Source organism: Alligator sinensis, unplaced genomic scaffold (genome assembly GCF_000455745.1).
Source record: "Alligator sinensis unplaced genomic scaffold, ASM45574v1 scaffold781_1, whole genome shotgun sequence".
In the NCBI taxonomy this organism is placed as follows: Eukaryota; Metazoa; Chordata; order Crocodylia; family Alligatoridae; genus Alligator; species Alligator sinensis.
The window spans coordinates 4,256,970-4,279,549 of NW_005841845.1; the positions used below are offsets into that span (position 1 = coordinate 4,256,970).

Consider the following 22,580-nt stretch of genomic DNA (forward strand, 5'->3'; position numbering starts at 1 on the left):
TTGGGGCTGGTCCTGCTTGGAGCAGGGGTTGGACTAGATGTGACCTCTTGAGCTCCCTTCAACCCTCATTTTCTATGATTCTGTGATTACATCCAGCATCATGTTTGTACAAGCCATGGGCATTTGAGTAGCCCTTTCCTCTAGTCAGCCCCCCCACTGACTGCAGACTGATGGGATCAAAGCCTGATCGGCGACCGAATCTGTGGAGTCTTGTATGGGCTGAATTCAGCCCAGTGGCTCCAAAAACAGCTCCTCTGTCTGGCTCAGTCTCTCACGATGGATGGCTGCTGGCAGGGCTTGGTCGGAAGGGATCACGCGGCAGAGCGCCTGTCGCTTTTCAGGAGCAGGTGAATCTCGAGCAGCAGAAAAGTTCTTTCCAGCAGAGCTGTGTCCTCCCCACCAGCCCCATCGCCTGAGCACTGCTGCCATAGTTTGAGCAGCAGCCACTCCATGGCATAGGCTCAGCCTCAGACGGCACACGCATGCCTGGGGAGTCCTGGAGCTCTCTGCTCGGTCTCTGGTAACCTGTCGTCCTTCTCCTCCAGATAGAAGAACACAGGATTTGTGTCTGCGTGAGGAAGCGGCCCCTCAATAAGCAAGGTAAGCGCGTACGGGTGAAGCCTGCGCTGGGCTCTGAGGGGGGTTGGACACGGCCTCCTTCGCGTGACGTACCGAACGTTGCCCTCAACAGAGCGCCTCAAAAAGGAATGTGACGTGATCACAGTTCCCAGCAAGAACGTCCTGCTGGTGCACGAGCCCAAGTTGAAGGTGGACCTCACCAAGTACCTGGAAAACCAGGCCTTCAAATTTGACTACTCATTTGATGAAACGGCCTCCAACGAGATGGTGTATAGGTAATGGACTTTGCCACTTGGTGGAGACAGACGACGCAGTCTGTCTCCACTGTGAGATGTAGTCTGTCTCATGAGCAAACTGAAAGCAGCTGTCTCTGGTTACGTAGTTAGGGGCATTCGGTCTACAGGTGCTTGTAAGGTCACATCTGACCACCCCCAATTTGGTTAGAAACCAGCAGGCTGTACGTCCATTAAGGCTCTTGGTGAAGTTTCAGTCATAGTCCCAAGAGAAATCGGGCTGGAAGGGGCTTCCAGAGGTCATCTGGTCCAGCCCTCCACCCCAGGCAGGCCCAGCCCTATCCAAACCATCCCACAGAAATCCACTGCCCAGCCTCTTAGCAGAGCTAGTCAGCCCTGACACAACACAAGGCATCGCGCCCGGACCTGCCCCAGGGAAAGCAGGGGACCCGCTGCTCCAAACGTTGTTAATATACGCTCGAGAGATCCCAGGCAGAGGCCATGCCCCTGCCACAGAAGGCAACTCCCCACCCCAGTCCATACCAGTCTGACCAGGGGGGAAATTCCTTCCTGACCCCAATACAGCATCAGCCTGACCCCCAGTGTTTTTTTAACTCGTGGCATCGTTAGTTTTGTTGGGATTCCTGGGAGCAGAGAGTGTTTTCTTAATATCTAACTTCAACTTGCCTTGCTGCAGCTGGAGCCCATTGCTCCTTGTCCTGTCATCTGCCTCCGCTGAGCTCTGTGTGTTCTGAATTCCCAGGTTCACCGCAAGGCCTCTCGTGCAGACGATCTTTGAGGGCGGGAAGGCCACGTGTTTTGCATATGGCCAAACGGGCAGTGGTAAAACCCATGTAAGTGCTTGGCTTTTGCAGTGTCTCCAGTTATCCCAACCTACCTGGTGCAACGCTGTGTTACTCCTAAGTGATTTCCTCTGGAAACTGCATCTTCTTTTTTTTATCATCCTTTAAAATGACAGCAATAGGCCACGTGGCTAAGATCAAGTGTGCCTGGGGGCATCCGAACTCCCAGGTCTCCGGACCTGGGGCTTGCATACAGAATGCCCGACTGAATAGGCGGAGTATCTGAACCCCCAGACCTGTGGGCGTGGAAGGGAGGATCCTGGCCTGGGTATCGTCTCATGGCTTATGGAGTTTTGTAGACACAGTTATTGAACTTGGAACTGAATTGGCGCGTGGAGGAGACCGGTCACTTGTCAGCAGATGGGCCAATAATGTTGAATCTACAGTGGAAGGCAGCAGTTGCTGCCTTTTGGTGGGCAGGAAAAGTCATACTGCTGACTCTAACTGTGCAGCCCGTGAAGAGCAGGGGGATCCGTTATCCAGGGCTCTGTCTCAAATTGGCACATTTTAATATACGAGCATAAGCACTGCCCTGTCCTGGGTCAGACCCTAGGCCCATCTCGGCCAGTCTTCTGCGTCACATGGTGGCGGAGGCTGGGAGGGAGAGTGACGGGCTGAGCAGGTTTCCCCTGTTCCTCTCTCCCTTGCAGCCTCCAGCTTTGAGGTCTGATGCAGAGGCCGTGCCCCTCGCTCCCGGGCTCAATGGCTACTGATGCCCTTTTCCTCCAAGCATGGGTCCAGTCCCTTGGTGAATCTGGCTACACTCTTGGCTTCCACCACATCTAGTGGAAACGAGTCCCGCGCATCAGTGACACACTGGGGGGAAAAACTTCCTGGTGTTAATTTTAAACTCCTTCCCTGCTAGTTTCATGTTAGGACCCCTAGCTCTGGCATCTTGGTCACGTTACAATCCCCAGCCTATGAGACCAGGGTGCCAGCCTACACAATGAGTTGTGAGGATCATGTGTCACGTGTCCTGGAGGAGTGTAGAAGCCCTAATACTTGTATGAGACAAGGTGTGTTTTTACGTGCGCACACTATAGGCGGGATCTCCATTTCTGCAGGTTACGTTTGTCCCTGGCTCAGAGTGCAATGTATTGTGGCGGGGGTGCAGTATCTTGCTAGCCTGACTTCTCAGTAATGACCTGCCTTTATTTTATAGACCATGGGAGGAGATTTCTCAGGGAGAGCTCAGAATGCTTCCAAGGGGATCTATGCGTTTGCATGTAAGTCGCTTCTAAGGGCTTGAACTAGAAACCAGTGCATCTCTGTGCATCCACACGCATGTGCGCGCTTGGGTCATATCTATTATAGTGAAGCCTGTAAGACCTTTGAAGGTCCTTACGAATAAAAATATATATAAGGATGCAGCTGGGACTGGTCTGTGATCTAGCTGACTACTGCCTCCTTTCCCTGTTAGCACGGGACGTCTTCCTCCTCCAGGGCCAGCCACGGTACAGGAACATGAGCCTGGAAGTCTACGTGACGTTCTTTGAAATCTATAATGGGAAGGTGAGACGTTGCACATCTGTAGCTTAAATCGCTTACTTGCATTTGACGTGTTTTTTACTTCCTGCCTGCACATCTCTGTTGGGTGCTGGGCCTTTCGTGCCTCTGGAATGATTGAATGGGGACGTTTGGGTGACGTGTTGCTGGTCTGCCACTGTGGCACTGGGCTTTGCTTCCCTTCGAGACGTGGGTAGGGAGACGGACCCGAGGAAAGGAACCGTCGTTGTGCTTCAATCCAGGTGTTCGACCTACTGAACAAGAAGGCAAAGCTCCGGGTGCTGGAAGACGGCAAGCAGCAGGTCCAGGTGGTCGGCCTCCAAGAGCGCCAGGTCGGCTGCGCTGAGGACGTCATCAAGATGATCGAGATGGGCAGTGCCTGCAGGTTCGTCTCCAGAGGAAGCAGCAGTTTCTTTCTAGCTCCTATGAGAACTGGACCATCCATAACTTTGGCCGCTTGACCAGGCTTCAGATGGGAGTTGGCTAACAGCACTCCCCTGTGACGAGCGCACCCTTCGCTTCCCAGGGGAGTAAGATCAGTCAGTGTGGTACATGGCAGGGCACAGATACTGTAAGGGATGGCTTGTTTTATGAAAAGCCTGTAGAGACCTCTGTCTGTCTCCTTAAAGGCCTCTCAGTCAGCACCTGCCTATCAGGAGCTTCTCGAGGCCTGTCGGGCACGCTGCAGCACAGACCTTGCTGGGCAGCCGAGAGCTGAGGCCCTGCTTACCCTAGGGTCAGGAGGGGTAGCACAACTTCAGGCTGCTGCTTCTGCCCCGTGTGGCTGCTCTCTGCCCTGTGCCGCTGTGAGAAGCATCTCCTCCAGGTGAGACGGTAACCAGCAGCTGGCCAGGCTCCCGGGACAGCACACTGCCCTTCCAGCCTGTTTGCAGCTTGCTTTGGCAAAGGCAGTCGGTATTGCACTCCAGATGTGAGTCTCTCCCCTTCCCGTGCTCTGAGGCTGAAGCACAAACTGCTCTTAAAAAACCTACTTCCAAACTCTACTTCTTCCCCCTGCGGCAGCCCTGTCTGTAGAGCTTTTTCTTACCCAGTTCCCTGAGGGAAGGGTGGGGCGGTGACCCTACCATCTCTTTTGGCAGCAGGCAGCATTTGATTTGATTGATATGCCCCACCCTTCCTAGTAACGGTAATGGAGATTTGAAGATTGGGAGCAGGGGAGCTTTCAGTAGCTCACGTGCCCCTTAGCTAATGGTCCACAGCCATACATATACATGCTCACCGAAGCGAGTAGCAAACCCAAACTGGCCCTGGGGACCCTCCAGTGCTTGCAAACCATGCAGAGCTCCAGTCCAGCCTGCAAATCTAACGGGTGCGTTTGCAGCAAAGTGCGCACCCAGCTCTGCATTGTGTAGACCTGACACATGAGAGCTGTTGGCAGGGCTTGGCCTGGCCACTAACGTAGCCGGTGGGGGAATGGATTGGTTTAAGAGGCCAAGGGAAAGCAGATCCCATCCCTGGTGCTAGGCCCTGCAACGACTTGTAGTGCAGGACCGGGGTGACGGGCCAGCTCCGCTTCCTCAGGAGAGCAAGGGCTGGTCACGAGCAGGTGACAGGGCCCGTTGTGTAGCGCAAGGGGCTGAGCCAGAGCCTGGACTTGGTGTGTCAGAATTGCTGCCCGGGAGAAACACTCCTGTATGGGAGGGACAGCCTGCAGCGCACGGCTTCCAGGTCTGAACGGCTCAATGGGAAGTCCGAAGCAGAGCCAGAACGGGGAGTGGTGGGCTCGGGAGGGGCTGCGAGGAGGGGTTAGGAGTGGATTGAATTGAGCTGCAGGAATTGGACATTGGTCACGTCTCGTATCAGCCTGCGTGAAATAACGGGCAAGGCAGCTAGACCGTGCCACTGTCTGTCTGGCTGCGTGACTTGAGGCCAGCTTACCTAGTGCTCGCCCCAGAGGTGTCTGGACTCCTGAACTCCTCCTGTCTTTGTACCCCTCCCTGCAGGACATCCGGGCAGACCTTTGCAAACTCCAGCTCCTCCCGGTCCCACGCCTGCTTCCAGATCCTCCTCCGCCGCCGTGGGAAGCTTCACGGCAAGTTTTCCTTGGTGGACTTGGCTGGGAACGAGCGGGGTGCGGATACCTCCAGCGCCGACCGGCAGACACGCATGGAAGGGGCAGAGATCAACAAGAGCCTGCTGGCCCTGAAGGTAGGGAGTCACCCGTAAGAGCAGTGCCTAGATGGGAGCGTCCTCTTGGCTTGGCGTGGCGTGGCCGGCACATTCTTCCCAGCACAGAGCAGTTTCTTACGGAGCACTTGGACACGGAGACAGAGGAAAAAAGTCCCCCAAGGGTCTGCCTGTCTCTGCGCTTAAGCTACATGGCTTATTAGCAGTCACGGTGTAATGTTGGAGGGCAGAGAATGGTGATGCTGTCGCTCCCGGGATGTCTCTGGCGGCTTTTATTTTTATCTGGAGAAGTGCAAAAGAAGCCAAAGCCAGGCCCTCTGAACTAGACACCAGCTTACTGGGATCTTGGCAATTGGGTGTCGTTACCAAGAGCAGCTGCAGACATGCTCACCGGCCCCTCAGAATCCGTTCTCATGGTCTGAGGCGCGTTTGGGACTCCCACCCCTATGCCGTCATGTGGAGTCTTATATAAGTCAGATGTCTGTATTCCTGCCCATTTCTTTGAGAGAACGATGTCTTGGCCAGTCGAGCAGGGAAACCGAGTCACAACCTGTGACCCTTGTTCTTTCCCGCGGTCGCTTTAGCACCGAGCGGTCGCTGCCCTATGCATCTCCCGTGAAACTGTCCCTGCTCCTCTCGCGTGCTGGTCGTTGGTCACAGAAGCAGCTCAGCCCAGTTCACAAAGCATCTGTGAGGAGGACTGTAGGGACGTACCCAGCGCAGCAGAAAGGGGTGAGGGGTGTGCAGGGCTCCCCGACAGCAGCAGTGCCAGGCAGTGCTCAAGGCGACCGTGTGTGAAAGCCAAAGCAGTTAAGCCATTGCGTGGAGCTCCTGCAGATCGAGAAGCTCTTTGGGGCCACAGTGTTGCTGCCAGAGTCTCTACCCAGTGGACCTTGACCCTGACGGAGCCCTCGGGGTGGTGCCGCAGCAGCCGTGTAGCGCTGCGGTGCGCTGGCGGGAGACGCTGCGGTGACGAGACTCCCGTGGTTTATTTCTAGGAGTGCATCCGCGCGCTCGGCCAGAACAAGTCCCACACGCCGTTCCGGGAGAGCAAGCTGACCCAGGTGCTGCGGGACTCCTTTATAGGCGCCAACTCCCGGACCTGCATGGTGAGCACAGCGCTTCGCGGACAAACCCGGTGCCCGATTCCAGCTCCTAAGCCTATCAGATTTAGGCAGCTGATCACTCAGAAAAGCAGGTGTCTAAAAGTGCCCGGACCTTTCTTAATGACACCAGCACAAATCCAGTCGCTTTGCAGGTGAAAGATTTAATTTTCTTCCCTGGAAACTTCCCCAGCTGAGCTAGTTCCTTCTGGCTGATGCCACCAAGAGCCGCTCTGCATTCAGAGTTGAGTTATCAACCCCCTGCAGAAGCCAGAAGGAATAGCTCCCACACCAGCAAGTTTACTAAGTGCCTGCTGGCCTGCAACAGCGGGAGCGGGACTGGAGCGAGGTGCTAAATGCTGAACTGGTGGAGCTCTCTGCGCTCTGGGCCCTGTGGAGAGGTGGCAGGCGTCTTGCTGTGCCACAGTTCAGTTGCCCAAGGTGAAAAAAGCCAGCAAATAGCAGGGCTGCCTGTAGAACCCAGTTTCCCCAGCTCGGAAGTCTCTGTTGCTGCCAGACAATGTGCAACAGGAGCCTGGATTATAGCGAGCAAGGGTGAAGAGCTGATTAAGTTGAAGTCTAGGAATCGACCGTCTTGGGGGTCAAAGATCCAGCCTACAGAGCCCTGGCTCCCAGCCCCCAGTGCTGCCTGTTTGTCCCAGCTGGGGTCTGTCCTGGACCAGGAGCATGGGGCTGGCCCAGGGTGCACATTGCTGGCGGCGTTTGGGGGCTGGTCCAGGGCATAAGCTGCCTGCGGCGCCTGTACCGAACCAGCCCCATGCTGTGGATCCAGCACGTGGGGACAATCTGCAGGCCTGATCCAGCCCGCAGACTGGCCCGCCATTAATCCACGCAGCCCAAGTTTCACGCCCTAGCTTTAGAAGGAAGAAGTCATCTTGTCTGAACCCGGGCTGTAAAACAGCAGGTCGCTAAGCCGTCTGGCTGGGATGTTTGCCCCAAGTTGTCTCGCCGGCAGGAGCCCACGTGGCCTGTAACAACCTCCTGTGTATTTGCAGATCGCCATGATTTCACCCGGCATGAGCTCTTGTGAATACACCCTGAACACCCTGAGATACGCCGACAGGTAACGCTCCTCGCGCAGCGGCTTCACCCGAGCAAAGGTTCTGCCTGTACCGCTGTTCTGTGTTGACCTTGGCAACACACCCGTGAGGCTGCAGGGTCTCCACTTCACGTGGGGGAGACACGGGTGCTAGCTCGCCCCAGTCCCAGGGGTGGGTGGCAGAGCAGAGAAGTGTTCCAGGCTCGTGGGGACCACCTCGGTGCTTTCTCCCCCTGGGCCTGTTTGAAGGTGGCCGGGGTTCGGATCCTACAGGGAGTCCCATGAATACGGAATCTGATGCAACGTTGTCGGTGAGATGCTGCCCCTCGGCCTTGTTCTCTGCACTTCTCCACCTGCGGGAGTTTCCTTAATTATAAAGTTTTCACAGAATCACAGAAAATGAGGGTTGAAGGGATCTCAGGATCACATCTAGTCCAACCCCTGCTCCAAGCAGGACCAGCCCCAACTACATCATCCCAGCCAAGGCTTTGTCTAGCTGGGCTGTAAAAACGTCCAGGGATGGAGAGTCCATCACTTCTCTAGGGACCCGTTCCAGTGCTTCACCAGCCACCTTTTGGGGGGGGGCCTAAGTCCCACGGCAGCATGGCACAAGGAGGCTGGTCTCTGCCACTGGCAGGAGCGGATGCTTGAGGCAGGGAGCGTGTGAACGGCAACAGACGGCTCTAGACGTTCCCTGTTCACACCTGTCTGGTTCCAGCGTGTCGGCAGACACATCCCTGACCCTTTGATCTGATGGATCTGTCCAGCCCCCTCTTGAACCTGGCTCTGCTGTCTGCCTCTCGCACTCCTGCGGCAGGGAGTTCCCCAAGTGAGCTACACGCTGCGCAAAAAAAATACATCGTCTTTCATAGACGTTGGGGCTGGAAGGGACCCCGAAGGATCATCGAGCCCAGCCCCCCGCCTCAGGGGCAGGAAGTCAGCTGGGGGCATAGGCTCCCCGCAAGATACAGTAAAGAAGTTCTTCCTTATGTCCAGCCTGAATCGGTCACGGTGGAGTTTGTGACTGTTCGACCTCGTCATCCCTTGGGGCGCTCTGGTGAACAGACATTCCCCCAGATCCTGGTGGTCACCCCTGATAAACTTATAGGTGGCCATCAGATCACCCCCGAGCCTGCACTTTTCCAGGCTGAAGAGTCCCCTGGCTCTCAGCCTGTTGTCATAAGGTCTGTTTTCCTGACCTCCAATCACGTGCGTGGCTCTCCTCTGGACTCTCTCAAGCTTCTCCACATCCTTTTTGAGTTGCAGAGCCCAAAGCTGGACGCAGTACTCCAGCTGCGGCCTCACCAAGGCCGAGTGCAACGGGAGAATGACGTCCCAGGATTTGCTTGAGAAGCATCTGTGGATGCAAGCCAGCATTTTGCTTGCTTTCCTAGCCGCAGCGTCACACTGGAGGCTTATGTTCATCTTGTGGTCGATCCTGACCCCCAGGTCCCTTTCATCCGTGGTGCTAGCCAGCGTAGCACTGCCGAGCCCATACCTGCATGTTGCAGGTTTTTCCTCCCAAGGTGGAGAACCGTGTATTTTTCAGTGTTAAACTCCTTCGAGTTCTCGTCCGCCCATTTGCTGAGCCTGTCCAGATCCGCCTGGATCGCCCTCCTGTCCGCACATGTGGATGCTTTACCCCAGAGTTTGGTGTCATCGGCAAACTTGGCCAGTCCACTTCTGACTCCAATGTCTACATCATTGATGAAGATGTTAAAAAGTAAAGGCCCTAGGACAGAGCCCTGAGGGACCGCACTGGTCACTGCGCACCACGACGATTGGCTACCGTCAACCACCGCCCTCTGGGTCCGACCACGGAGCCAGTTCCCCAGCCAGCGGATCATGGTGAGGTCGAGGTTGCAGTTAGCCAGTTTTGCCAAGAGGTGATCATGGGATACCAGATCGAAGGCTTTTTTTAAAGTCAAGGTATATGACGTCAATCTCTTCCCCCTTGTCCAGGTGATAGATCACCTGGTCATAGGAGGAAATGAGATTGGTCAAGCAAGACCTACCCGCAACAAACCCGTGCTGGGTATCCCTCAGGATATTGCCGTCAGCTAGTCCGTTAAGGATGGCCTCTTTGATAATTTTTTCCAAGACCTTCCCCGGGATAGCAGTCAGGCTGATGGGCCTGTGGTTTGCCGGATCCACTTTCCTCCCTTTCTTGAAGACAGGCACCACATTGGCCTTCTTCCAGTCTTCGGATACTTCACCAGAGCGCCAGGAGCTCTCCAAGATCCGTGCCAGGGGCTGGGCTATGATGCTTGCCAGCTCCCTGAATACCCTGGGGTGTAACCCGTCAGGACCAGCTGACTTGAAGATGTCCAGCCTCTTAAGGTGTTCCTTCACGAGGTCAGCATTGATGGAGGGCAGGGGATCTCCCTCACCTGGGTCTCCCTGTCCTGCAGTGGGCAGGGGTGTCCCACGGGAGTGGTGAAAAACTGACGCAAAATACCCATTTAGCAAGTTGGCTTTTTCCTGGGCATCGGTTGTCAGTTGTCCCATCTGGTTTAGCAGGGGTCCAGTGTTGCCCTTGCTTTCCTCCGGCTCCCCTCGTATCTAAAAAAAGGACTTTTTATTGTCCTTGATATTTGTAGCTAGCTGGAGTTCAGTCGCAGCCTCGGCTGTCCTGGTTTGCTCTCTGCAGGTCCGGACCCGAGCAGAGTACTCCTCCTTGGAGGTGGTTCCAGTCCTCCATCCTTTGTAGGTCTTCCGTTTAAGACACAGGAGGTCCGCTAGTTCCCTGGAGAGCCAAGGGGCTGCTGTGCCCTCTTGCTGCCTTTCCTCCGAGACGGGATGGACTTTGCTTGCGCATCCAGGATCGCTCCCTTGAGGAGCAGCCACTCTTCCTGAACTCCCCTGCCCTTGGGGTTGTGGCCCTTCAGGGCCTCCCTGACAAGCCTCCTTGGTTAGTCTTGTTAGTTTTCAACGCGTCCCCTGCCAATCTCGGGAAGTTGGTTCTAGCGTTCTGGGAAGTGATGAGCAGTTCCCTGTTTTTGTTCGCACTCTTCGTGCTGCTGTCGCCCTCTCTGGCACCCCTCATCCGTCTGCTTTCCCAGCTGAAGAGGCCAAGCCTTTTCGGTCTCCTGCTGACTCTTCTCTCATCTCTAATCCAACTTGGGCTTGGCAACGTCCGACTCGAGCCCCTTGCAGCCTCATGGCATCTCCGGGCCCAGCTGGTGCCCAAGCCTCCGACCTGCAGGGTGATTCAGGCGCCTCGGAGAGCAGTGCAGACAGAAGCCAGCAGCCTGCGTGGGGGGTTCATGGGGTGCTGGGAGGTCAGGCGGACTCCCCTCTTCCCCAGTAATCGTTCTGGATGACTCGGGGCTGGGGCTGGGGCTGGGCTCGGCAGGCTCCCGCAGGCCCTTGCACGCTGTCTCGGTTGGACCCACGAGCGGGCTCCGGGGGGAGGCACTTGTCTCTGAACCAACTCGGCTACGACTCCTCTGCCAGCACCAGGTCCCTCCCCAGTCAGGGTGCTGCCCTGGGAATGGGCGTGAGCTCAGGCGTCCCATATCCCAGACGTGTGCCACACCGCCTACCACACCAGGGACTCGGCCTCTGGACTGACAGATCTCTTGTACGAAGCGATGCTGTTGGCCTGGCGCTGGGGGGACTCTTGGGCCGGGGCTGCAGAGATGCACTGAAGCCCCAACCCTGGCTGCCTCTGGGGCAAGGAGGGAGCTCCTCCCTGCTCAGGCCCCCCTGGTGACCCGGGGCAGCCACGGCCTCCAGCCTGCTGCCGACAACCATGAGGGGCCAGGCTTTTTGCACTTGCCCTCTCCGGGGCTTTGTTGACTCGGCAAACCTGGCTCATATGCCCCAACTGGCAGTCCCTGGCCCAGATCCCTCGTGGCTTTGGGGCGGGGAGCTGGCAGGTGGACGTAGCAGCTGTGGACAGCAGACTGCAGCTCCGTTGGGACCGTGCCAGGTCAGTGCATGGAGGCTCTTGTGCGTCATGGCCTCAGTAGAGCGTGCCCGGGGCATGGGGCAGCTGATCTCCGTGTCTGGTTCACGTCCGGCTCCAGCTGGCATCAGAGAGAGGCTCGGTTCCACATGGAGCAGAGCGCCAGTGACCTCGGCAGCTTGTCTGCCACAGGGACCGCGGGTGATTCGGTGACAGGAGGGGGCCCGGGGATTGCCACACAGAACGGGCACGGGGGAAGCGCGTTGCAGTCACTGACGGCAGCCTCCTTCCCTGCACGGAGCCTGGTTGCTGCAGAGCTGTTCTCAGCAGCTCCTGCGTGACCCTCGGCCTGGCCCTGATGCAATCCTTCCCCTTCCCAGGGTGAAAGAGCTCAGCCCTCACAATGGAGGCGCCGGCGAGATGCAGACCCACATGGAGACAGAGAGCGAGGAGGCAGAGATCAGCGAGGAAGGGTCAGGCCCGCAACTTGAGGTACATGGCTGGCAGGGGAGGAGCCGCCTGGGTTTGGTGCAGGGTGAATGATGTCTCTGGGCTCACCTGGGTCTGCTCTCCCTCCCCCCAAACAGCACCTGGGCAAGGACGAAGAGGAGCTCTCTCCCCACATGTCCAGCTTCTGCTACGCCATGACGCAGATCAGCGAGCTGGAGGAGAAGGCCGTGGAGGAGCTCCGGGAGCTGAGACAGGTGAGGGGAGGGGTGCGCTGCCGATAACGATAAGCAGGCGGGGCGGCCTGGGAGCCGGGGTGGGGATGGACCCTGGGCAACGTGTTGGACGATGCCCAGCCCTTTCTCTTACCCGTTACTTTTCACATCAACCGATTTGTGTTGACACCAAGACGCTGCAAACTTGGGGCACAGCCCAGTGGTTCTCAGCGTCGTTAAGGCCCCTGCGCACGTGCACACACCCTGCTTCTCAGAGCGCCAGTTCTGAGCCTGCACGCACACGTGCACCCTACTTCTTGTGTTGTGAGCAGCAGCTGTCCTGAGCTGGCTGTTTAGATGTACGTGGTCTCAAAACGGTTCAGCTTGGCCATATCTCCCGCGTTGTGACCTGGGGGAGCAGGGTTCTAGCTGGAGCCGGCTGGCTGCACTTAGGGCTCGGAACAAGCGGCTCGGAGCGCTGCCCTTTGGCTTGCCCTTGCTGCCGGTGCTGCCCTTGGCCCCAAACTGCTCGTCAGCATCACAGGCGACGGCCGCGTTAACACCTGTCCCTCTCCTTACACCTCGCTCCCGAACGCAGAAAATGACCCATTGCGACGACCTGCTGGAAATGACGGAGCAGCCAGACTACGACCTGGAGACTTTTGTCAGCCAAGCCGTGTGCCTGCTGAAGGAGGAGACGAGGCGTGCCTTCGGGATCCTAGGTACGGGTGCCCTTCCAGATGCCCCCTGCTCCCTTCTGCACGTCCCGGGGCTGGCAGGAGGGCTGGGTGGGGGCAGTCTGGGCTGAAGGCAGCGTCCAGGCGCCTGCAGTGACCAGTGGGATTCTCGCCGGCATCTCTTACTCGTTCGTGGAGTGCTGCAGAGAAAGGGGAGTGGTGCTTGGAGACCCCTGGCTCCCAGCACAGCCAGCCCAGTGCGGGGGCTGGAAGCATCCCAGCTCGCCGGCTGCACAGCCTGTGCCTGGCCCATGGCAGAGCTCAGTGGGGGAATCTGCCTCCCTCTGACACGATGCAGGAGGGAGAGAGCAAGGAGTTGTCGCCACCTCTGGCAGCCGCGGGGCTTTCCCGACTGCTGCCCAAGCTGGAGTCGGGGCTCCTGATCTACCGCAGCTGAGAACTTAACAACTTTCTCCCCCCCTTTGCAGACACGCTGGAGTCCCTGCAGCTCGCCATGCAGATGGAGGAGCAGGCCAGCCAGCAGATGAGCAAGAGGAAGCCGCAGTAAACGTATCGGCCCCTGGTTCACTAGCAAAGCCCTTGTCTGTGTGTCTGTCACTGATTTTGGCGTTTCTCCCTCAGCTGGGACACCCAGTGTCTCCGGGGTTGTCCCCTAGCAAGGCACCATGGCGGCCCCGTGCCAAGCTGCGCTGTCTCCGGCCCCTTTAGCAGGCACCGCTCTCGAGAGCCCTGGGAGCGGGGAGGGCTGGCAGGGGGAGCTGCCTCCTCCTCGAGCGCGTCGCGGTGCGGCCAGGTCGGCGCCCCACAGAATCGTTTAGGCTTCCTGCCACATTTTAATGTTGCGTAGCCACAAGGCTCTGCATGATCATTGGGGGTGGGGGGGAGGGGAGGGGAGGAAAATCAGCATTTTCTTAAGCTTGTTTAAAATAAATAAATGTTTTGGCCTTACCGCAGCGTCTCCGAGCGGTTCTTGGCAGCTTCGCTCGCCTGTGCTCCCTTGTTTGGTCACTGCAGGAGATGTCTCTGGTGGAAACCCGACATAGCCCAGCTGTGCCACCTGCCCACGGGCACCTCCAGGCTGCCTGGTGCTGCGCTGGCACCTTGCCCGTGCCAGGGGTGGCCCTGAGCTGTCCTCACGCAGGGCCTGGTTCCAGCTGCTCTTCCTGCAGCAGCTGTGGGTGCTCTCCTCGTCTGTGGCCCCAGGAAGGTCCAAACCCTTACCCTGCTGCATTTCCCTGCCTGTTGCCAGCTTTGCTGCCAGCACCAGCTGATCCTCTTGGTCCCTGAGCCTCCTTCCCTGCATAATCTCTGCTAAAAGCCGCGATGACCTATCCACCTCTCCTGCTCCCCTTTTCAGTCTCCGCCTGTCCTCTGCCACCAGCACACGGCTGAAGTCCCCAGCTAGGAGCAAGGGGCCTCCAGCAGGCCGTCCCTTCCCGAACTGCGCCGGTGACTCGCAGGGTTTCTCCTTCTGAGGAGGAGCGTGTGCCTTCACGATGCTCTTCTCCTTTCCCAGCTCACCTGCAGTACATCCCGCAGCGATACCAGTCCCACCAGCTCTTCGGGTTTTACCTCTAATTGTTTTGCAGCAGTGGGTGGCTGAAGTCCAGTTGCAGCATATATTCAAGTTCATTGCCTCTGCCTGAAATGGCATCCTTGCGGACACGTGCACGAGCAGCTGGCACGTATCGGTCATCCTGTCGGCTCTCACCCCATCTCCTGTCCCTTGCCAAATCCTTCCTTGACCCCCCAGGCAGAATTAGAGCTCGCTAACAAAGTCCAAGCTCTCCGCCCAAAGTCAAAACTCTAAAGGTGAAAGAGTCATGTGAGATGAAGAGAAGCCAGAGCATGGGCTTGACCCTGGCATGGCTTCAGGCAGGGGAGAAGCATCTGCTCATGAGGTGAAGGTGACTGGACAGCACCGGTGGCAGACTGCATGTCTTGGGCACCATAAAGCCCCTGTGGAAGGGACTCGTGTCCACGATATAGTTAAAAATTGTTAATCGCCACTAATCACTTGTTAGAGCAGCCAGGGTGCCACTGACCTGAGCTTCCCCCCATGCCCGTGTTTCCCTTTGGGGGGCTGCTACATCCTTGCACTTCTCCAAGGTGGCACCGCCGGAGCAAAAGCCTGTGCTCAGGGCTTTGCAACCAGCAGTGCTCAGTTTCCACCCACCCTGGCTTGAGTGCCTCATCCTGCCCGGGCCTGTCTGCCCCGGGTGCTGTCGGGGCAACGCACAAGTTGCAGGGAAGCCGCGTGAGCACCGTGGATCCCAGTGGGAGACAGTGAGCAGGTCACAGCACTGAGCTTGCACGCTCTGCTGTGAACGGCGCATGCAGACACGCATTTCATCAGCAAGAGATTAAACTGCATCTATAGCTGTAGTAACAAAGCATCTATTTTAATGCACACAAAGGCGGATCAGCTGAAACAGGATCTCAGAAAATTGGTTGAGAACTCCTCACCGCTTCTCCCCATGGAAATTTTTAGTAAAAGGTGAAAGATTTATACAAACTGAAAAGCCAAAGCCTGCTCCCTGCGCTGGGGAGATGCTGCCATGACCGCTGCCATGACCTGATTCTCCCTCTCCTCTCCCCTGGGATTTCTCCCCCTGCCCTAGCGCAGTCCAAGAACTGGCTCTGCCATCCCTTTGGGGCAGGGAGGATGCCTGGCTGCGTAGTTCATAAGTCAGAGATGTTTGCAAGGACCAAACCTGCAAGATGTTCTGAGATTCAGCCTGAAGGAAGCAGGGGGGCTGGGGCGTGGGAAGCGCAGAGCTGGAGGGTTGGGGGTGGCGGGGGCTGAGCAGGACTGGTCCAGGTCTCTGGTTTGCTCATTCCTAGGCTTCTGAAAGACCAAAAGAGCCCCGTGAGGCCCAAGGTGCATGTAACCCCTCCAAGCCCTTCTACAAGTCAGGGCATCCACCCCTGCCCCGGATCCTGCCTGGCTCTGGGTCTGACCCCTTCTCCCTTGCGCTGGTTGGGATCCATCCAGAAGAAAGGACTGAGTGCAGGTTTGCACCTGCGTAAAGGGGAGGGAGTTCGGCCCTGATATCTAGGAGGACTGGGGTCGGCTTTGGCGCAAGTGACCCTGTGCCTCCCCACGCACCTTCCTTCTGCTGCGTCCTTTCCAGGCATAGCAGGCTCCCTGGGATGTCCACTTTGTTGGATACCAGGATGTCGGTCTGCACCGCATCCATGTTCATGTACAAGCTCTTGGGATCTCCCTAGGACAAAGAGCAGAGGCAGAGGTGAGAGGAACCAGCCAGGCCACAGGATAGGCAGGGCAGGAGGGGTAATGCCCCGGTAAAAGCAGCCTTGAAAAGCCAGAAGCCAGAGGGTGCCGTGACGAAGCAGCCGTCGAGTGTTTTACCTATGGCGCTGCACTGCGCGTGTGCGTAGCACAGAGCTCTTGAGCACAACTGATTGTGAGCAGAGACATCCAGCTCCAGCTCTCGGCAGACGGCCTGGGGTGCAGCCTGTCCGGGCCCCACAAGCTAAAGGGACCTCAGTGTTGGAGCACGTCACATCACAGCAGTTTAAGAGCTAAGGGCAGGCCAGGAAGCAAGAGATGTTAACGGATCTGGAAGTCAGTGCTGCAGTTTGAGCAGAGAATGGCAAATGCGGGGCCTGTGTGAGAAAGGGGAAGATTGGGTACGTCTGACCCCCGTGGTGTGAGAGCTGGAAGGAAAGGGCAATGAAAGGCATGGAGGTAACGGCCGTGCTCTTGTTCAAGGCACCAGAGGAACAGGCCAGAAGGGCTGGTGCAGAATGAAACCAGCCGGTGCTGGGAGAGGCCTCGCAGGCCCTGTTAGCATTGCTCCCTGCAGGCCATCGCTCTTGGCCTGGCCCTGCCAAGGTCTCAAGGTCCAAACCCAGAGGTTTCTGCCGACTTAGTGTCTGGCTTGAAATCCGGGCAGCCCAGATCTAGCCAGTGGCTTGCACACCCGCCTCCTCCCGGACACCGCAGATCCTGCAGGTCTGACAACCAGGGTCACAGCAGGAGTGAGGGGCCAGACAAGCCTCGGACTGTCTCCATCTGTGCCGGAGACGGGGCCGGAGTCAGGACAAGATGGCCCCAGCTTCAGAACGGAGGCACGGCTCCAGCACAGCACTAACCCCCCGGCCGGAGAAGGAAGGAGTCGGCTAATTGAACACAGGTGAAGACACGCTGGGGTCGAGGTGTCCTTTAATGAGATACCGCGACCTGCCGACATCCTGGGTCTGGCGGAGCGAGAGGGAAGGAGGAAGCTGGAAAGGCTCGGTCCTACTGACTAAAGCAGGACAGTTTTCAAAGCGTGAACGTCTTGAGTCTCCAGTGCCTCTTTCCCCGGCGCAGGCACAAAAACAAGAGCATTACCCCTGTCCCCACGCTTGTGCAGGTTCAGATCCAGGAGCCGGATCTGTTGTGACTTCACGGGGACGCCCCGTCCACCTCGGCCCTGCAAAGGGACACCCCTGTTCTCTCCTGCTTCTTTCCCCATTTGTTTTCTGGGTTTTGAGTGGGATGAGTCCGTGCAGGGGCAGTTGGCTTTTTGCTGCTCCGTCCAGGCCCGGTGAAATAGGCCTGGGCTTTCTTCTGCCCCTTTTTCAGTTCGTGCCCCAACCAAGTGCTGTGGTTGGGCGCGAGTTCGAATTCAAGGCCAAGCCAAAACAGGCCTGGTTCCCCTTTTGTTGTTTCTGAGCTGTTAGGTCTCAGCCTAGCCGTGTAGCCTGACTATATGTCCAGGTCACCGCCTCATAGGCCTGGTGCTCTTTTGTTGTATGTCCAGAACTGCCGTCCACCCCTCAAATCCACCATGCGGAAGTGAGGATCAGTGCTACGGTTTCGCAGGGAGCGACGCGGGGCCCTTTGCAGCGCGGAAGGACCCAGGATCTCTAGCAGCTCCCTGCGGCACAGCGACCCACGGAGCAGCTCGTTGGACTTCCCGGTGTGGCCCCTGCTCAGAACTGCCCTGTGGGGAGTCTCAAGTCCCAGCCGGCCTGGGCGCGGGTAAAGACCCCCCCATGGAGGGTACCACCTCTAGACTCTGTTTTGTAGTCTGTAGTGTTTTAACATTATAGTTAGTGATAGCTTTTGTTTTTTCTTTATGCTTTGTAATACAGCTGAGTGTTGTGTTCACACTGCTGTGCGAGAACGGGGTTGTTGGTTTTACTGGACACCCTAGTGATTTATCTAGTGTTTCCCAGGTAGACTGGGTGGGGCTCGAGCCAAGGGAAAATATATTTAGTATCCCCAAAATTGAACCTGGCCCTTGTTGCTCTGACACATGCTCAGCAGAAGGATTACATATATATATATATATATACACACACACACGCACATGGCATCCCACAGACACTCTGGAGTGAAGTGGATTTACCATGAAGAGCTGGAACAGGGGCTCTCCTATCGCCTTCCGCACGTGCTCCTCCACAACGGGAAATGTCTGGACAAAGTGCTGCAACAGAAGAGCTGCGGTAAGTGACTGCACGGGGGAGACGGGGCATCGTCTGGCTCCACTCAAAGCCAGCCCCTTCACAGGGTGACAGTGTACCTCGGGGGAAGAGGAATAAGGGGCTTTTGGAGCTATCTTTTATTGGGTGACCCATAACTGTAGCGCCAGGTCGTGAGTCGTAGGCAAACGCTGGAGTGGGGAGGGACAGGCTCTTCCCGACGCACCAGCGGCAGGGCAGACAGCAGCCTAGTTACACATCTGAATCAGGGTCCACTTGGCATCTCTGTGGCAGAGTGAGCGCAAGGTGGGCAAGCAGTGGCCTTGCTTCCTGCAAGCCCCGGGAAAGCCTTGACCGTTCCAGCTCCTCCTGCCACAAAGGGCATCCCCCTGCTCAGCAGAGCCCCATTACAGACCCTTCCTGCACAGGAGACGCTCACTCACCGCCAGAGTGATGCTGGCCTGTCGCTGGCCGGTGGCGTGATCCTGGTTTCCCATGGCGCACATGAGGCCGTGCACCACTCTCAGCTGGACCAGTTCTTTGGCCAGGTCGGTCGAGCTCTTGGCTAGGACGCTGCGAGGAAGCCAGCCCAGTCAGACCCCAAAGTCCTTCCACGTGGAAGCTTGCTGGGGGGTGACATGAAAGAGCTGCCTCTAGCAGAGGCTGCGCAGGCACTTGCTGCCCAGGGCACAGCCCCTGCCTGTGGCACCTGTGGCTTGGCATCCCCTCCCATCAGTCTGCATCATTCCTCACTTGTCCCCAAGAGCTCAGCTATCCACTCGGTTTCCCAGCAAATGGGCCTGGATAACTGGGAGCGCGCTACAGACATCTGCCACTAAGACCTAGCATTGCCTTCCCATCTCGGGCATCAGGTCCTACAGGCAACCACGTCGCCGCCAGTCCCCCGGAAGAGCCCACCTCGGCGTCTCAATGTGCTCTGCCATGCTCCGGTTGTGTGTGGCTCTGACGTCTCTTACCCGATGGCCTTTGCTGCAGCAGCCTGCTGTACGTACACCGGCAAGGACTCGGTGAGGTCAAACGTGGTAGGATCTGCACGAGAGAACATTTGACAGGGAGGAAACTGTCTGGAAGCACAAATCTGCCAGTAAGTGTGAGCAGTACCCTGGGGAACGAGACCAGCAGCACTGGGGGGGAAAGGGGATACGTGGGCTTAAAGCAATGTGCCTAAAGAAATCTCAACATGAATGTACTTGAGACCCTCACCCTGATGTATCTATGTGTGTCTACACATGCACATTTACTCCGCAGTAACTGAAAGTACTACGCAGTCCAGGCACACATCCACGCCCGCACTGCGCAGTAAATATGGTGACTTATGCTGACGTGAGCGTAAATTGGTATGTCTCACGCATTCTTTCTCTCATCAACCCACTGGTCCCCTGAGCCAAGGTTTTGGGGTAACACAAGGGCTGCTACATCCTGTTGGGGAAGGGGGAGCAGCTGCCAGTGTCTCACCCAGCCTGGACATCAAGTGAAGCATCGAACCCCTGCAGAGGAGCGAAGGGGTGGGTTTGCAAGGCCGGGTTGGTGATTGAGGAGGAAAAGGTCCTGAAGTCGGTTCTCACGTGATCCGTCAGTGGCCTGAGCAAGTCCAGAAGCTGACACCCGGTTCCCCTCCAGCCCACCCCACCCCCAGGTCCGGTGCAAAGAGAGATTGCTCTGATCTTTTACCTCCCAGGGTTTTTGCTTGTGTCTTAACAGCCTCCCTCCTTGCTGGCTTCAGTAACGCCACCAGGCCCCGCAGCAGCGCTGGACGGACGTCGTAGGAGGTGAGATCCTTTATCAGCTGAATGGCTGCGGAGAGAAGGGACGTAGGGACTTGTACGCACAGTGCTAACTCCCAGGGGAGCCGTCAGACCGCCGCGTCCCCACCTCTCTGGGCTCTGCTGGTTTGGGCACCAGCGCGCTGCGGACCGCCCCTGCTTCTCCCTGTCTGCTCTCACTTAAGACTGATTCTGCTCCAGCCCTTGTCTACAGGCAGGGAGAACCAAGATCTTCCCCGAGCCACCGAGAGGAGAGGCCCATTCAGACATCCCGTAGCTCTGTCAGGACAGGGGGAAGGAGAGGCCGGTAGCCCCAGGCCAGACCTGCCCTAAGTCCTGTGTGCCTGCAGGTCACGGCTGCCCCAGACTGTGGAGCACAGGGAAGCTCGTGGAGACAGGCTAGAACAACAACCGGTCTAATTTGGGGCTCTTCAGCCTGGGATTTGATTCGCATCAAAACAGGTGTGGGATAGTTGTGTACATGAGGCTCAAATGCCATTTACCTGCAATTAGCCAGGATGGTCTGAAGCACAGGACGCTTTGGGGGTACTTAGTGCAGGCAATGCCCTTGCCTATCTGCAGGGGCTGAGCTTGCTGTGAGACATGGCGCTCAAACCGAATCAAACCACTTGTCTGTGGGCACATCTACACTTGCTATTAATGCTGTCTAGGCTTATCACACAGTAAAATATTGTGCAGTAACACTTCCCCCGCTACACACGTGCTAATGCAACTTAGTTATGCCAGCCTAAATTTAATGCACCTTAACGTGCCTTAGCTTGTTTAAATGTAGATGTGCACCTAAATCACGTTAATGTGCCTTAAACAAAGGTGAGTTCCTTTTTTTGGGGGGGAAAAATCTCTCTCTCTATGTATAGAAGTTATTTTTATATATGTATGTATGTATGTATGTATGTATGTATGTATGTACACCTTCTAATACACTTTTCTTCCCATTCTTTAACTCACTCAACAAAAGCCATAAGCCCATTACAATACACACACCCGCGGACCCGCGCTCCCACGCAAAACGCCCGCCGACGCACGTACCTACACATGTAGACATGCTTGCTGTGCAGTAGCTTGGTGCCTCATTGGCCTCATGGTTAGTGCCCACTGATGCTAAGTTGCTGTAGCAATGAGCTACGTCACCATAGCTTGTCGTTATGATGACGTAGCATCTCATGTAGACACACCCAGCATCACTTTACTGCACAGTAGATTAGTCCACTGCGCAGTAAAGCCCCTCATGTCATAGGTGGATTAATGCCCAGGCCAGGTGGGCAGTAGTCCAAGGCCCTTCAGTAAATAGGGGCCTTGGGAGGGAGAGGCATGCATGTGTGCATTGCTCGTGGCCAGGAGCCCCCGACTTGGCTGGCAGAGAACAGGGAGCAGGGCAACTCAGCAGAGCTGTGCAGCCCAGAGCCCACTTGCTGCATGGAGGCAAGTTTGTGGAAGGGAAAAGGGGGCATGGGGTGGGGGCAAATTGAAGCCCCACGGTGAGGGAGGGTGCTGGGGCCGGGGCAGCAGGGGCTAGGAACACGGTGCTGCTCAGCCCCAGCCAGGGGCATGCCTGGGGCAGGGAGCAGGATGCTTGTCCAGGGAACCGGAGCAGGGGCAGGGGGCAGCTCCCTGTTGCTGTGTGCACCCTGGGCCAGGGAAGGCATGGAGGGGGGGCATGTGCCTCCAGATTTGTGCACGGGGCAGAGGCAGGCTGCAGCTGTTTGCTCAGGTCTCTGCCTGCTGCGTTTGCCTGGGCCCTTTGCCAGGCAGGATGTAGGCTCCCAGGGCAAAGGCAACAGACGGTGCAGAGACCCAAGGAAATACTAGTTTCATAGTAGGTTGGGTCAGAAGGGACCTGAGCAGATCATCAAGTCTGACCCCCTGCCCTGGCAGAAAAGAGTGCTGGGGTCAACTGACCCCAGCGAAGTGATTGACTAGCTTCCTTTTGAAGACCCACCGGGTTGGAGTGAGACCCACTTCCCCTGGAAGTGGTTCAAGCAGTTGGGCAAATTATTTTAAAAGCTTCGTATCTGAAGCTAGGCTCCTAAGTGAATGGGGTGCTTTGCATACTTGGAAAATCTTCAGGCCACTTACCTAGATCCCCAAAGTCTTTAAAGCCTGACTTTAGGGTTCTGTATTTTTTAAAAATATAAAACCTTGCAAATAACAACTTTTTGCAACAATTTATTTGGTCTCATAAAAGCTAGCACATCTACCCAAAGAGTCCAGCTACAGGTCAACATTTCCCTCTCTCCACCTTCCCGGATCATCCAGGAACAGCACACAACACCTGCAGACGCTCTCTTTGCCTGAACAAGGGCGTTTGTGCCCAAAAGTTTGCAAAAAAGAATTTTTCCAACTATTTCACCCACTGACTCCTCAATCCACATCTTCACTGACGGCCTGTCTTGCTGCAGCCCAGCCGCTGGCCTCTTTACTCTTCATTCCAGCCAGGAAGAGCACACACCAACGGCAGATGCTTTCTCAGCCGAATGAAGGATTTTTAAACCCGAAAGCTTGGTAAAAATAATTTTTCCAACTATTTAGTTGGTCTAATAAAAGGTATTAGATTCACCGGAAGGGTGTTTAGAAACC

At 56.6% G+C, this 22,580-nt stretch overlaps 2 protein-coding genes and 1 non-coding gene across 6 annotated transcripts in view; 1 reads left to right on the plus strand and 2 right to left on the minus strand.

The window, feature by feature from the left end:
- Nucleotides 1–13,630, plus strand: part of KIF2C (kinesin family member 2C) — a 27,616-nt gene extending 13,986 nt beyond the window's left edge. For 3 of the 4 annotated variants that reach the window (XM_014521160.2, XM_025206815.1, XM_025206809.1), the window contains 13 exons: nt 546–600; nt 692–854; nt 1,576–1,666; nt 2,838–2,901; nt 3,096–3,187; nt 3,424–3,566; nt 5,146–5,350; nt 6,328–6,438; nt 7,449–7,516; nt 11,783–11,894; nt 11,990–12,106; nt 12,663–12,786; nt 13,230–13,309. In XM_014521160.2, the coding sequence (XP_014376646.1) occupies nt 546–600; nt 692–854; nt 1,576–1,666; nt 2,838–2,901; nt 3,096–3,187; nt 3,424–3,566; nt 5,146–5,350; nt 6,328–6,438; nt 7,449–7,516; nt 11,783–11,894; nt 11,990–12,106; nt 12,663–12,786; nt 13,230–13,309 (1,425 nt within the window). Of the gene's footprint in view, nt 1–545; nt 601–691; nt 855–1,575; nt 1,667–2,837; nt 2,902–3,095; nt 3,188–3,423; nt 3,567–5,145; nt 5,351–6,327; nt 6,439–7,448; nt 7,517–11,782; nt 11,895–11,989; nt 12,107–12,662; nt 12,787–13,229 lie in introns of all 4 variants that reach the window. The other variant, XM_014521157.2, reaches the window with a different exon arrangement.
- Nucleotides 13,631–15,175: 1,545 nt separating this feature from the next.
- ARMH1 (armadillo-like helical domain containing 1) overlaps nt 15,176–22,580 on the minus strand; it is a 15,809-nt gene continuing 8,404 nt past the window's right edge. The window contains exons 6-11 of the mRNA XM_006015792.3: nt 19,891–20,013; nt 19,176–19,248; nt 18,642–18,771; nt 18,126–18,203; nt 15,872–15,989; nt 15,176–15,610 (exon numbers count right to left, since the gene is read on the minus strand). Coding sequence (XP_006015854.3) covers nt 15,603–15,610; nt 15,872–15,989; nt 18,126–18,203; nt 18,642–18,771; nt 19,176–19,248; nt 19,891–20,013 — 530 coding nt within the window. The 3' untranslated portion in view covers nt 15,176–15,602. The remainder of the gene's footprint in view (nt 15,611–15,871; nt 15,990–18,125; nt 18,204–18,641; nt 18,772–19,175; nt 19,249–19,890; nt 20,014–22,580) is intronic.
- On the minus strand, nt 15,182–15,294 carry LOC112550734. The gene has a single exon (XR_003094701.1). It is a non-coding gene; the product is annotated as a U5 spliceosomal RNA (small nuclear RNA).